This window comes from Eucyclogobius newberryi, unplaced genomic scaffold, assembly GCF_026437365.1.
Source record: "Eucyclogobius newberryi isolate DKJ021-1_F unplaced genomic scaffold, fEucNew1.0.hap1 SCAF_22, whole genome shotgun sequence".
In the NCBI taxonomy this organism is placed as follows: Eukaryota; Metazoa; Chordata; class Actinopteri; order Gobiiformes; family Gobiidae; genus Eucyclogobius; species Eucyclogobius newberryi.
Window position 1 is genome coordinate 6700726 of NW_027315857.1, and position 12014 is coordinate 6712739.

At 40.4% G+C, this 12014-nt stretch overlaps 1 protein-coding gene across 2 annotated transcripts in view; it reads left to right on the plus strand.

Moving 5' to 3' along the window:
* LOC140371834 (glucosidase 2 subunit beta-like) overlaps positions 1–10242 on the plus strand; it is a 210895-nt gene extending 200653 nt beyond the window's left edge. For both annotated transcript variants that reach the window (XM_072459045.1, XM_072459046.1), the window contains 2 exons: positions 1857–1956; positions 9301–10242. In XM_072459045.1, the coding sequence (XP_072315146.1) occupies positions 1857–1956; positions 9301–9438 (238 nt within the window). In that variant the 3' untranslated portion in view covers positions 9439–10242. The remainder of the gene's footprint in view (positions 1–1856; positions 1957–9300) is intronic.
* Positions 10243–12014: the final 1772 nt, after the last annotated feature.

Below are 12014 nucleotides of genomic sequence, written 5' to 3' on the forward strand. Positions count from 1 at the left end.
CGGTGTTTGGTGGGTTAAAACACAGGAAGCAGCGTTGTGTGCTGAACTAAAATCCATCTCTCTGTTAACCCCGCCCAGCGAGATGAATTCTCTCGATTTTCGTGGCTTCAAAAACTCTTGAGAATTCATCTTGTTTGGCTCCTGCTGTTCCGTTCGATTGTGATTGGGACCGAAGCGCCGGTGTGTGAAGCGCCCACATGAACCGACTCAGGCCTGTTTTAATATGAGCGTTGGCATGGAGACGTAGTGTGTGCATTTGCGGACAGGGAAAGGTGTCCCAGTCCCGATCGCTTTAGGCAAGAGCATTTCCCAGATTGTCAATTTATCTATCATGAAGCAATAATGCACGCAATGTACGCCCAAGGAACTCTAATATTTCCATATATTTTAAAATGTCACTTCATATTGAGTCAATTCTACAAGTTTTGGCCGTTATACGTGTTCTTGTTTGGTAATATTTATGTAACTTTCTGTAAGTCACATCTGCCGCCCATATGTCTAACCAGGAAGGGAAATTATTAATCAAAATGGTCAAACTTGAGAAAGATTTTAAGATGTTTACTACCTTTAGTAATAAATGCACATAGAGTAAGAGCTTCAATCCATTATTCCTTTGTAAATTAGCCCTGTTAGCATGTTAGCATGGGGAAAACTAACATTACATTACATTACATTAGTTATTTTTTCTCATCACATTTACATTCTGTTTATCTTATTGAATGAACTGTTTTCTATTGGTTGGATGTAAATTTAGGCTCTACATTGTCCATCAAATTGGACACGTTGTACTTTTTATTTGCATCCAAACAGGAACTTTTACATATCGCGTCTTATTTGTTTATAGTGAGAAACTGCAGGGAGAATAGGAAAAAAGCAACTCAAATTTAAAGATCCTTCAGCTGTAGTTTACTCACATAAATGTAAGGAAATGTAAGTGTTCTTATAGAAACGAGGCATTGTGTAAAAATTGGCAAAATTGCACATATTTGGGAGGTTTAAATCTGAAAAATGGACAGAGCCAGGTTTGACATATTAGCTACACAAACATTTACACAGGGGATGTTGGCTTTCATATTTGTATTGTTTTTGTGGTTGGAATTAGATCTGACTGAAAATGGGCTTAAAAATTCAAAATGTGCCTCTTTTTTACCCTTTTTTAAACTTAAAACTTAAATAAATCTAGTTTTGAGTCTAGTTTTTTAAATATCAACACATCCTTCTTCCGGTCCGTCAAAATTGTGTAAAGCTAGTAAAGTTCGGTGTGTGCAGGTGCTACTTTTAGTGGTGATCGTTCTGTCTCTCTGTGGAAGAACAATACATTAAGAGAGCAGACGTGAAATCGATGGATGAAGTGGATTAAATGAAATAATAAAACATCTTTAGGAGCAGATTGGACCCGTTTGCAGTTCCCACATGAAAGCCTATAGGTTGAGAGCGCACACTGACAAAAAAAGGAAGTTTTGCCTGTAATGTCACGCCTTAAGGCTCAATTATAACTGTTTTCTTGTGCCGGTTCTGCTCTGCTCTCTGATTCCTCTTGAAATGTTTGGTGAGAATGTAATTAGCTTGCTCTGCGCCGCCACATTTGCGACTGGCTTCATCTCCTCTACTTCCCCTGTGCCTTATTTTAATTTTAATCACTGATTCATCTAAACTGTAATTAATATTTCCTTCCATTGTTAAGGAGACAGAGAACGCCTGAGCCAGGAACCAAAACAGGGGCGCTGCCAAACCGCCCGTCCTGCCAGATTTTCGCTCGCGGAGCCAGCCTACAATACAGCCTGTCTCACAGTTTTTTAAGAGCTGATGACTTATTGTTTTGGTTAATAGATTTTTGTGTCTGCTCGTGTTCGCAGAGTATGGGGGATGTGGTCCGGAAGTGCCAAGAGCCCGTATAGCCAGCAGGTGTACGAGAGCGGAGAGCCGTGTTGGCAGGGGGGCTCCCGAAGCACCACCGTGAGTATGAACTGTCCGTGATTAGGTTTTGTCAGGGAACCGTCTAAAGGAGGAGAGGCAGAACGTGCTAGAACCTGCTCTAGAACTACTCTGGGGCTGTTTGCTATTCAGAATGTAAGGGCAGAATGTATTTTAATCATATGGATGTTGTTGTTGTTGTTGTTTTATGGCGTTTGGCATCCGAGTGTTGCATTACCGCCAGACTTTATTCCTCATGGATGTGTATTCTTCAGGCTTTAGCTTTGTCTTTAAACATTCTTGTTTTTTTAATCAGCATTTACCGTATTTTCCGGACTATAAGTCCCCCCTGGAGTATAAGTGGCACTAGACAAAAAATGCATAATAGAGAAGAAAAAAACCATATATAAGTTGCACTGGAGTATGAAATGCGGTGTGAACCCTCATCGGGCTCACCTCGGACGGGGATGAGTCTGTCTACAGGAGGGAGGTGGACCGGCTGGTGTCCTGGTGCAGCGGTAAAAACCTGGATTTCAATGCCCAGAAGACAGTGGAGATGATCGTGGACTTCAGGAAAGGCAAAGCCCCTCAGCCCCCCCTCACCATCTCAGACTCCCCCATCTCCACTGTGCAAGCCTTGAAATAATTATTTTTTACGTCCCTGTCAACATGACAGGTACCAATCAATTGGTACCTGTCATGGCTAATTCTGAATCGGTCACAAGGAAAGGAAAACAGAATAACATAATTAAGGAAAAATTAACTTTTATTAACATGTCTCGTTATCATTTACAGGCTGAGAAATAGATTTGCAAAGTTAGGGGCCAGGGGGGCCCCCGACCTAAAAAAGTTAGGGGCCCCCCAGCAATTTCAGGGGCCCACAAGCGCGCGCGGCATCACGGCGTCATAAGAACAAGATAAATTTGTTGTTTTAAACCTGGTTATTAGCATGTAAAACAATTTAAAGTACTTTTATCTTTTATTTGATATGAAGAGCACAACTACTGAATTCCTATAAACCAGAGATCATGATGTTTAATACTGTTTAATTTAATATAATGTTTCTTAGATACAAAATAAATACAGCATTTGACACAAGGAGATCTTGTGGAATATATAAAATCACAGCCTACAAAATAAACTACTAACATATATACATTGCCCCGATGCTAACAAGTCCAAAGGGGGCGGGGCCCTTGGGGCCCTTGGATACTTCCACATTGACATTGTCCCTAATGTGCAAAATTACAGCTTTTGTTCCAAACAACTTTAAAAAGACTGAATTGCGAACTGAGGAGATTGACGCCCGCCAACCTCGATATCACTTGTGGCGCAAAATTAGAGCGGGCATTTCCGAGTACAACCGAACAAGACCAAACGCAGCGGCCAATCAGATGCCCGCTTTCATCGACATTAGATCACGGACACCGCTCGGCCAATGAGAAGCGAGAAGACTGCGAAGTGGCATGTCTGTCAAAACGAAACTTAAGCGATGGAAATGCCCGCGCACATGCGCTCCGCTGCCTTCCCCCGCTGTATAACTACAGCAATAATCGTGGTCTGTAGTACAGCGCTTTGGGCATGTTCACCGCGCTGTTTTTGCCTATTAAAAATATATATTACGGCGAAAAATTTGCGTCTGTCATTATGTCCGGAGCATTGATTTTGGAGTCGGTCAAAACTGATTTTTGCGCCGGTCATTGACCGTGTCCGGCCCGTTATTTCGAGGCTTGCTGTGGACTCGCTTTCTTAGCACCACCATCACCCGGGACCTCAAGTGGGGGCTCACCATCAGCTCCCTCACCGGGAAGGCCCAGCAGAGGATGTACTTCCTGTGGCAGCTGAAGAAGGCAAAGCTGCCAGCAGAGATGATGGTGCAGTTCTACACGGCCATCATTGAGTCCATCCTCACCTCCTCCATCACCTCCTCCATCACCGTGTGGTACGCTGGAACCACAGCCAGGGACAAACAGAGACTACAGCGCATTGTGTGCTCTGCTGAGAAGGTGATCGGCTGCAGACTTCCATCTCTGCAGGACCTGTACGTCTCCAAAGCTCTGGGAAGAGCAGGTCGGATCACAGCCGACCCTTCTCACCCTGGACACGGACTATTTGAGCCGCTCCCCTCAGGCAGGAGGCCACTCCCCTCAGGCAGGAGGCCACTCCCCTCAGGCAGGAGGCTACGGTCCATCCGGACCAGAACCTCCCGCTACAAGAACAGTTTCTTTCCCTCTGCTGTTGAACTCATGAACACTGCCGGTGCACTCACTGCACCGTTCACTTTTTATTGCACTACATACTTTATTTATGTACATATCATGTCTATTTTCAACTTTACTTACCTATTTTTAATACCCGGTAGCTATTCATTGTCCATTGTTTTTGTATTCATTGTTCAGTGTTTGATGTTTGTGTTGCACCGAACCGCCAAGTTCCTATGTTCGTGAATCCTGTTTATTGACAAATGGCAATAAACCTTATTCTGATTCTGATTCTGAAATAACAAATAATATCACATATAAGTTGTACGTATAAGTATATAAGTATAAATATAAGTATAAGTTGCACCCCGGCCAAAACTATGAAATAAGCTGCGACTTATAGTCCAGAAAATACGGTAGCTGTATTAAAATTGAACTTTTCGCTTTTTCTTTGCTCATAACAAGTAACATTTTGAAAGAAATTGTTTATTTGAGGTGGATATATTGGAATTAGAACATCTTGTAGTTATAATATTAATAGAAAGCCTGTAAACAGAGCTGTTTACAAATACAAATCTAATCTATAAATCTGATATCCTGCTCTTTCATTGTTGATTTTACCATCCATTCACTCACATTTTTTGCAATATCTTAACCTCAACCCCAACACGCATCAACTTATTAATTTTTGCAACATAATTTATCCTTTCAAATAATTCAATAGTGAGACGGGCGAACTTCAGCCATCGGGAATGACAATAAGCAAAACGTGTACTCCGCTCAAGAGCCAAGGTCTGTGTCACTTCTGTCACTTTATACAGCAAATACTTTTCATTTTGTATATTTTTAGCTAGCTTGGATTGCTAACTTTACTGCAAAATCTTACTCGGCCGGCTCCAGACAAGCTCATTCCATTTGTATTGCGGTTCCCTCAATAAGTTAATTTATTTGTGTATAGATGACAGATTTATTTCTTTCATTGATATTCTATAACTTCAGTTCACAGAGCACACATTTGCTATTAAACTGACTTTAAATTCTCGTATATGTATATTTGAATGTGCACATACTTTATCCGATTGCTACGGCAAAGACATTTAATCATTTTTGAACTGGAAACATGTAAATGTGCATGTTTTGATATATTATCAAAACAGTTATATTTTGAAAGTCAGAAAAATGCAGTTACCAAAGCCTCACCCCAACATGTGAGATATCATTTTAAAGCTACAGTCCCACAAGCTCGTCCTCTCCAAAGCAACACCAGGAGTTACTGAAGTGACTTGCAGAGGAGAGATATCAACAGCAACTCAATGTGTACTGTACGCACTCATTTCAACTGCAACTGGGTATTAGCATGTGGCCAAACTAGATTTGTTTCTGCTGCTAGTAGAGGGCATGCTAACACCAAATCCTGTTGAGGGAACGCCGTTTTTGTTGTGCAAAATGAAATAACAAAATAAAGATACAGAGCATTTTGTTTCTTATTGAAAGGTGAAAACATTTGCATTTGGACAGTTAAAAGTCAAATTCAAAGGTAAACTTTAGTGGTTATACACTATAGTTTTGAAGGTTTGTGAATGCAACCTATCGACATATTTTGTCTGATGTCATTGTCAACAGGATCATAAAAATAGATGACAATATTAGTCATTTCTGGCAACATCACCCACCCATGTTCTGCGTTATACTTCTACTATCGTACCTTCATTGCTGCATTCATGGTCAATTTACCTCCACACCAAGCTAAATTCTCTCTCCATCTGTTCCCCATCCTACAGATTACCCAGGATTCCTTGTTCTTTCAACCTAATGTCTAAGGTCATTTTACTCAATTAAAAATGCAGTACTTTTAATCATCTCGTTTGCTTGTCCTTCGCTCCTCTTTTGTCCAAATCGCAGTCTAATAAATGTCTCCGGTGAATGTATGTGGTGATGCCATCTGGGGCCCTTGCTTTTCAAAAGACTAAATTGAAATCCTTTGATAGGCCCCCGTGAGCGCGAGCAGTCGGCATAAATGAAGTCTCGTCACAAAGTCCCGGCTCATTATAGTTGAAATGCTGGAGCTCGTCCTTTTCGTCTTTCGCGCTGGAGCAGAGCGAGGACAGAGGGTTTGTGGGTGGAGAGACGGGTGAGGAGTTCTATTCTTACTCCATTCACTTACAAAAATGTTGTCATCGAACATACAATTACTTTACCTTCTGTACGCACGCTCGTTCTGACACTCAAAACCACTTTTCAAAGTCGTTTTAGTACAAAATTACAATTTAAAAAGTCTGTCTGTACTTTTTCTATGCAAAATCTTGACATTTTAAATATTTGGGATTTGTATTTCGAATTTTTGAGTATGCTGGGCTGAAATACAATTATTTTCTGGTACTTCATATTAAACTACAGCATTTGTAGATCATCATTTTACATTTTGTCCGTCGTAAACAGCTTTATTGATCTAAACTGGTGTAAAAAGGTGACAATTCATCGACTTCCTGCGTGTTTTTATATTTGAAAAGTGTGTTTGTGTGTGCGCCTGCTTTTCTTCATGCAGATATATTTGCTTTGCCCTTCATGCAACACAGTACGCCATTAATTATATCTATTTCAAGGTATTTTTCAGCAATAAAATCACCTGTAATCGAGTAAATGCAAAATGGTTTAAAAGGAGTTTAAAAGGCCAGACTGTGGAACATTCCAGGCAAAACAACAACATCTCCATGAAGATAACACGCACCATGGAACTATTTAACCTTTTTACATCTACATTTCTCTCTTAAATGAATGTATACATCGTAGGTAGATCATTTTCAAATAAAGAGATGGTAGTCAACATTTACATGTTTTCAGTTTTTGTGCCAAAAGTACTGTAAGAATACTCTGCAGTCTGAGCTTCTAGATTATTAATATATTTGTGTTTCATTATTTTAATGACGTAGTTTTGCAGAAACATCATTACAGTTTAATTGCATATCTATGTATCTGTATTACTTTTATGCTTTACTTTAATGCTCCTCTCAGTTTATAACTGTATAACAATCAAAAGCATAATGTGTCTTCTTTCTTTAAGCGAAAAAACTGTTCTTAAAAAACAATAAAGTGCACTGCTAAATGGCAAAACTAGGATATAACAATAATAAGTCAACAAGTATAACGGTTTCTTTGCCAGTGTTCTATACAATATCACATACATTCACCTTTAGCCTAAAATAATTCCATACGTCTTCTTTTCTGCACTTGTCAATTACCACCTCCTTCCTGCTCCGCTGACAGCTCTGTGGACTTGGAACAGGATCTAAATTAGCCTGGGGATTTAGGCTGATCTTTTCGACTGTGCGGCGAACCACACACAAAGTTAAATAAATAACTACATATTTCCCCTTTGTGGGCAGTTCTTACCTAAACGCGAAACAAAACAAAAAGGGGGCGCTATTTTAAACCTTGTCCGGCGCCGAACCAAATCACCAGTTTTGTCGCAGGGCTGAAACTCGCGCACAATAGTACCTGTCAAGTCCCCGTCTCAGCCTCGCCAGGTGCCTTTGTTCGGCAGAAACATTGTCTGTACAGGGAGCAGTATGATGTGAGGGGGGGTTGTCATGGAAACCGCCCTCCAAGTAAAATAAGTCTTCCTTTTTTCCTTCGTCGTCTTCTCTCTTTTTTCTCCACAACACTTTTTGCAGAGGGCGTCAAAGTCACAGCTTAAAGTCAAGACGGGGGAGATCATGTGCTTTGCGTTTGTGTAAAGTATCCCACAATGCATCTCTATTCAGTGCAAGGAATTCATTTACATTTATATAGATATTTTTTATTATATTATATAGAGACTCTAATTTTCAGACTAAAGACAAAAGGTGAAATATTTTAATTTATTTTTGCTTATTTTGTCCACCTTAAAATCATGTTAAATGCTACATGTTGATCATAATCTCCCATTGAATAAACAAATGGTGTAAAATACAAGTGTAAATGTGTTTAAAACAGCTCTGGCATCACGCACATGTGTCTGTGTGGTTTTCATTTGACAAAACCCGCCGTGATTTTTCATATTTTGTGATATTTAGAGGCTAATCTCAGTCTTTATCATTAAATCACAGTATGTTCCAATTCACGTTTGCCTTCAATCAAAAATGTAGGATGTTTTTGTTAAAGATGTCTACATACTTTGTCTATAGTTTGATTTAATAGCAATTGGGCCATTTCTCTTGGTTGAATTAATACATTTTCAAAAGCAAAAAGCCCCTGAATTTATGAAAATCTCAGAAAAACTGTTGAAAAAGTAGTTGAAAAATGATATCTTTCCAGCGTCTCGATTACATATTTAGCACATCATACAAACACAACCAATAAACCAAATAGTTCCCGGACTTACTAGTTTGCAAAAAGGATGCTTGGTCAATAAGTGTTTGCGTGTATGGGCATGTGTACAAAATACAAATAGTAAAATACACATAATATATATACGCACTTAAAGGTAAAAAATATGGCCGCAGCAACTTGTATGTGTCAATCATTCAGTAATCATCAGTGGTATGAAAATGGAACTAGCTCTCATAATTTGATCAGTTTTGGGTGATGCAGGGCCTTTCTGCGTGGAGTTTGCATGTTCTCCCCGTGTCTGCATAGGTTTCCTCCAGTTAACTCCCCTGCCACTAAAAACATGTACAATAGTATGGCTGGTGTTCATTAATATTCACTGTCACAAACAAATAAAACACTTCCTTTTTGGTCTTGTGTCTCCCCTAAGCTTTGTCTTACACTCAGAGTCGGTTACTAGGTCATTTTGTTTGTAGTATATTGTCAATATTCACTTTTATATGTTCTTGTTTTATTGATATTGATGTCCAAAATCCTCCAAAATATTCTTCAAGATGTTTACAACAAATATTTGTAGTCACATACTAAATACAATTGAGTAAATCTGAGTTCCCCCGGTTGGAGACACTGGCCTAGAACACACGCTCTCATTGTCTAACGCCGTAGACAGTTTATACTCGTAGCACTTCAGCATTCACTCCTACACGTCCTGCTTGTTTTACATTATGTTGTCAATCGACTTGATTTGCTCAGTGGAGAAGGCGTGCTTGCGCGAGGTACGACGATCTTCAATCAGCCGCCTTTGTGAGATAAAAGTGAAGCGCCTCTTGACTCCGGCGCTCCTCTCTCCAACTTTTTTTCTTTTCTTGTGCGTTTCTAGGTCACGATGACATGCGGAACGGAGACAGGCCTGCGATCGGCGAAGGAGCCCAGCAAATGCCAGTACATCATGGACTTCCAGACTCCCGTGGCCTGTCAGCCCGTGCTCAAGCAGCGGGGGGTGCACAGCGAACTTTGACCTCGTCCCCATGGTGACGGGCCCGGGTCCCGGCGGGCGCACCCCCCCCCGACATCTGTGTTGTCAGAACATATATGCTTCCAACAAGTCGAGCTAAGGCCATCTGCAGACAATAGCACTTCACTTGTCATTGATTGTACAGTGCTGCTAGCCTGGCCAGACAGACCAACACAAGGAATATGCAAATACATATTATACGACTAGAGGGTTGAGCCAAAATACACCCTGCAACATACTTTTGCACTTGAAGACTGCAGACCACCGTGAAGGTATTATTCTTATCTCGCAATGATTAAGGAACTTGGGATTAGTTTAGGGTTTATGTTCTTCCCTAAATTATGAACCAAACCAGTGAACAGGTTATATTGAATAAAATTGACCCTTACTGCTAACTTTATTGGTCATATTTCCGTGGTAATTTGGTTTGAGAAGAATAGTCTGATTTGCCAGGCTACATAACGTTCTTTTTCACCAGAAGCCTATGTTAGATATATTTTAGATCTAATGTGTCACTGCCCTACATTTGTAAGTGCTTGAGTCATTCCTAACAAGAGTAAATTCCATGATCACTGAACTCCCAGAGCAGCTAGATCAGTTTTACCACTCTACACAAGTTTGTAAGCAGCAATAATAGAGCCACGGCCTTCACTTAGTGGAGCCTCAGCTGTGATTCCTTGATTACACTTCATCAGAGTTGTTCAACCAACAGAAATGGCACACCTTTGCACTGTATTAAAAAGCTACAGGTTGTGCAATCATAATTGTGTTCTCTATAGGAATAATAAATAGAATTCTATGTCCACATCTAAGTGTCGAATTGAGTTGTTGTTAATGGAAGTGTTCTGCACTTCTCTTTGAAACACTTTGTACATAAGTGTTATCACTGCTGCTTAAAGGATCTTCATGAGGTCAAAGATAGCCTGATTGTATTTTGCTTTGATTATGTCTTATAAAAGTAACATCTAACAGCATACTTAATGGTACATCTTTAGACTGTTGTAGTTGTAAGTAGGGACATAAATATGGACGTCACACTGTTTACTGAGGGCAGCAGTTATAGCGGCTAATGTGGAGCCCAGCTCTATATTTGGACATCTGTGTGCAGTTTGAAAGTAACCACAGGGCCAACCAGAGCGAGCTGGTCGGGGATGTTGTTCTGACATTGACACTTTACATCGTACAAAAGTACTGCTGCATTTAAAAATGCAAATGTGACTTTGTTGTAGTGAGTTGTGTAGAAAATGTTAATACATAATTAGTGTACAGATCTAATATAATGGACTCTAACATAATAGTACGTGATACTGAAATAGTGATAATTCCTTTATAGACTAAGTATTAGTCCAGTTTTGGAGCTTTTAGTGCTTACTTTGATGAAGGTTTTTGCCTGTTAAACGTCTGTGTTCAAAAGCCTGATGCTGATGCTCTGTGACACGTCAGGTGGCAAAAACCAACAGCTTTCAGGCAACATTGAACCAATAATGCATTTATAAAAAGCACAAAAGCACCAAAAGTAAACACTGGTTTCTTCCAGTAGAAACCACATGTCTCCGACCAGCCGCAATGACTATTATGTTTATGTTATATTATGTGACCTACGTTAGGATACACACATTTGGAACCCTGTGGCTAGCAGGTTAGCCATGTCCATTCATCATACCATTTATTCCTTTGCCCTCAAACTAGATCCAAAGTGTGACCACTTGACTGTTAAAGGCTAAACGTTGGCCACATCTTTCACATAATGAAGGCTTCCAGAGATGATCTGGGCATGTCCCACCAGGAGAAGAGCCTGAAGAGGACCTGGGACTCTTCAGGTGGAGCACGAGGAAGTATTTCCCTGCACCAAACCATAACCTTATCAACTATGAGATGATGGATAAATGGACACTAATCGTCACTGTCGTACTATTTTAAACCTAACAAAGAGTTAAGTACAACATCCTAGTGTTCTCACCTGCACCATTATATTCCACCACTCCAGATGTGAGGAACATACACCCCCGTATAAGACACACACCTGAGCCTACTTTCTACATTTTGAACAACACTTAATCACATATGTTCTGGCTCCTCTCCGCTCAGTGCTGTGTGCAGTGTACTGCTGTTATGTAAGCGCAGCTCCCCTCCGCTCATTAAGGGGGAGCTAAATCAGCTGTCAGCTCTCCAATAGGCTGCCTGATCCGTCCCAGGCCTGCTGGGCGCTGCCTGTTTGCCTGCCAGCGATGTGATCGCCTCAGGCTGCTGTGCCTAAGGACTGCTCCTTTTATTTATCCTGCTCCATCCACAATATCTGTCTCAGCAGGAAATACGGTTCTCACTATTTGTTAGAGCGTAATGGGCAGGCGGAAAATGGACATAGCTCTATTATTTATTCAAACTGTATTATCCTGAGCCTGATGCATTTGGAATGAGCAAGTGAATATTTATTACCATACACTTATGATTTAGAATTTGTATTTAGGACAAACCATTGACCAGACAAGGCTGAGCAAAAAAATATGTCTGTTTGCTGTAACCCGACGGACCCGGTAAAAAACTAGCCGACTGAAAACACACTAATGTAAACACACAGA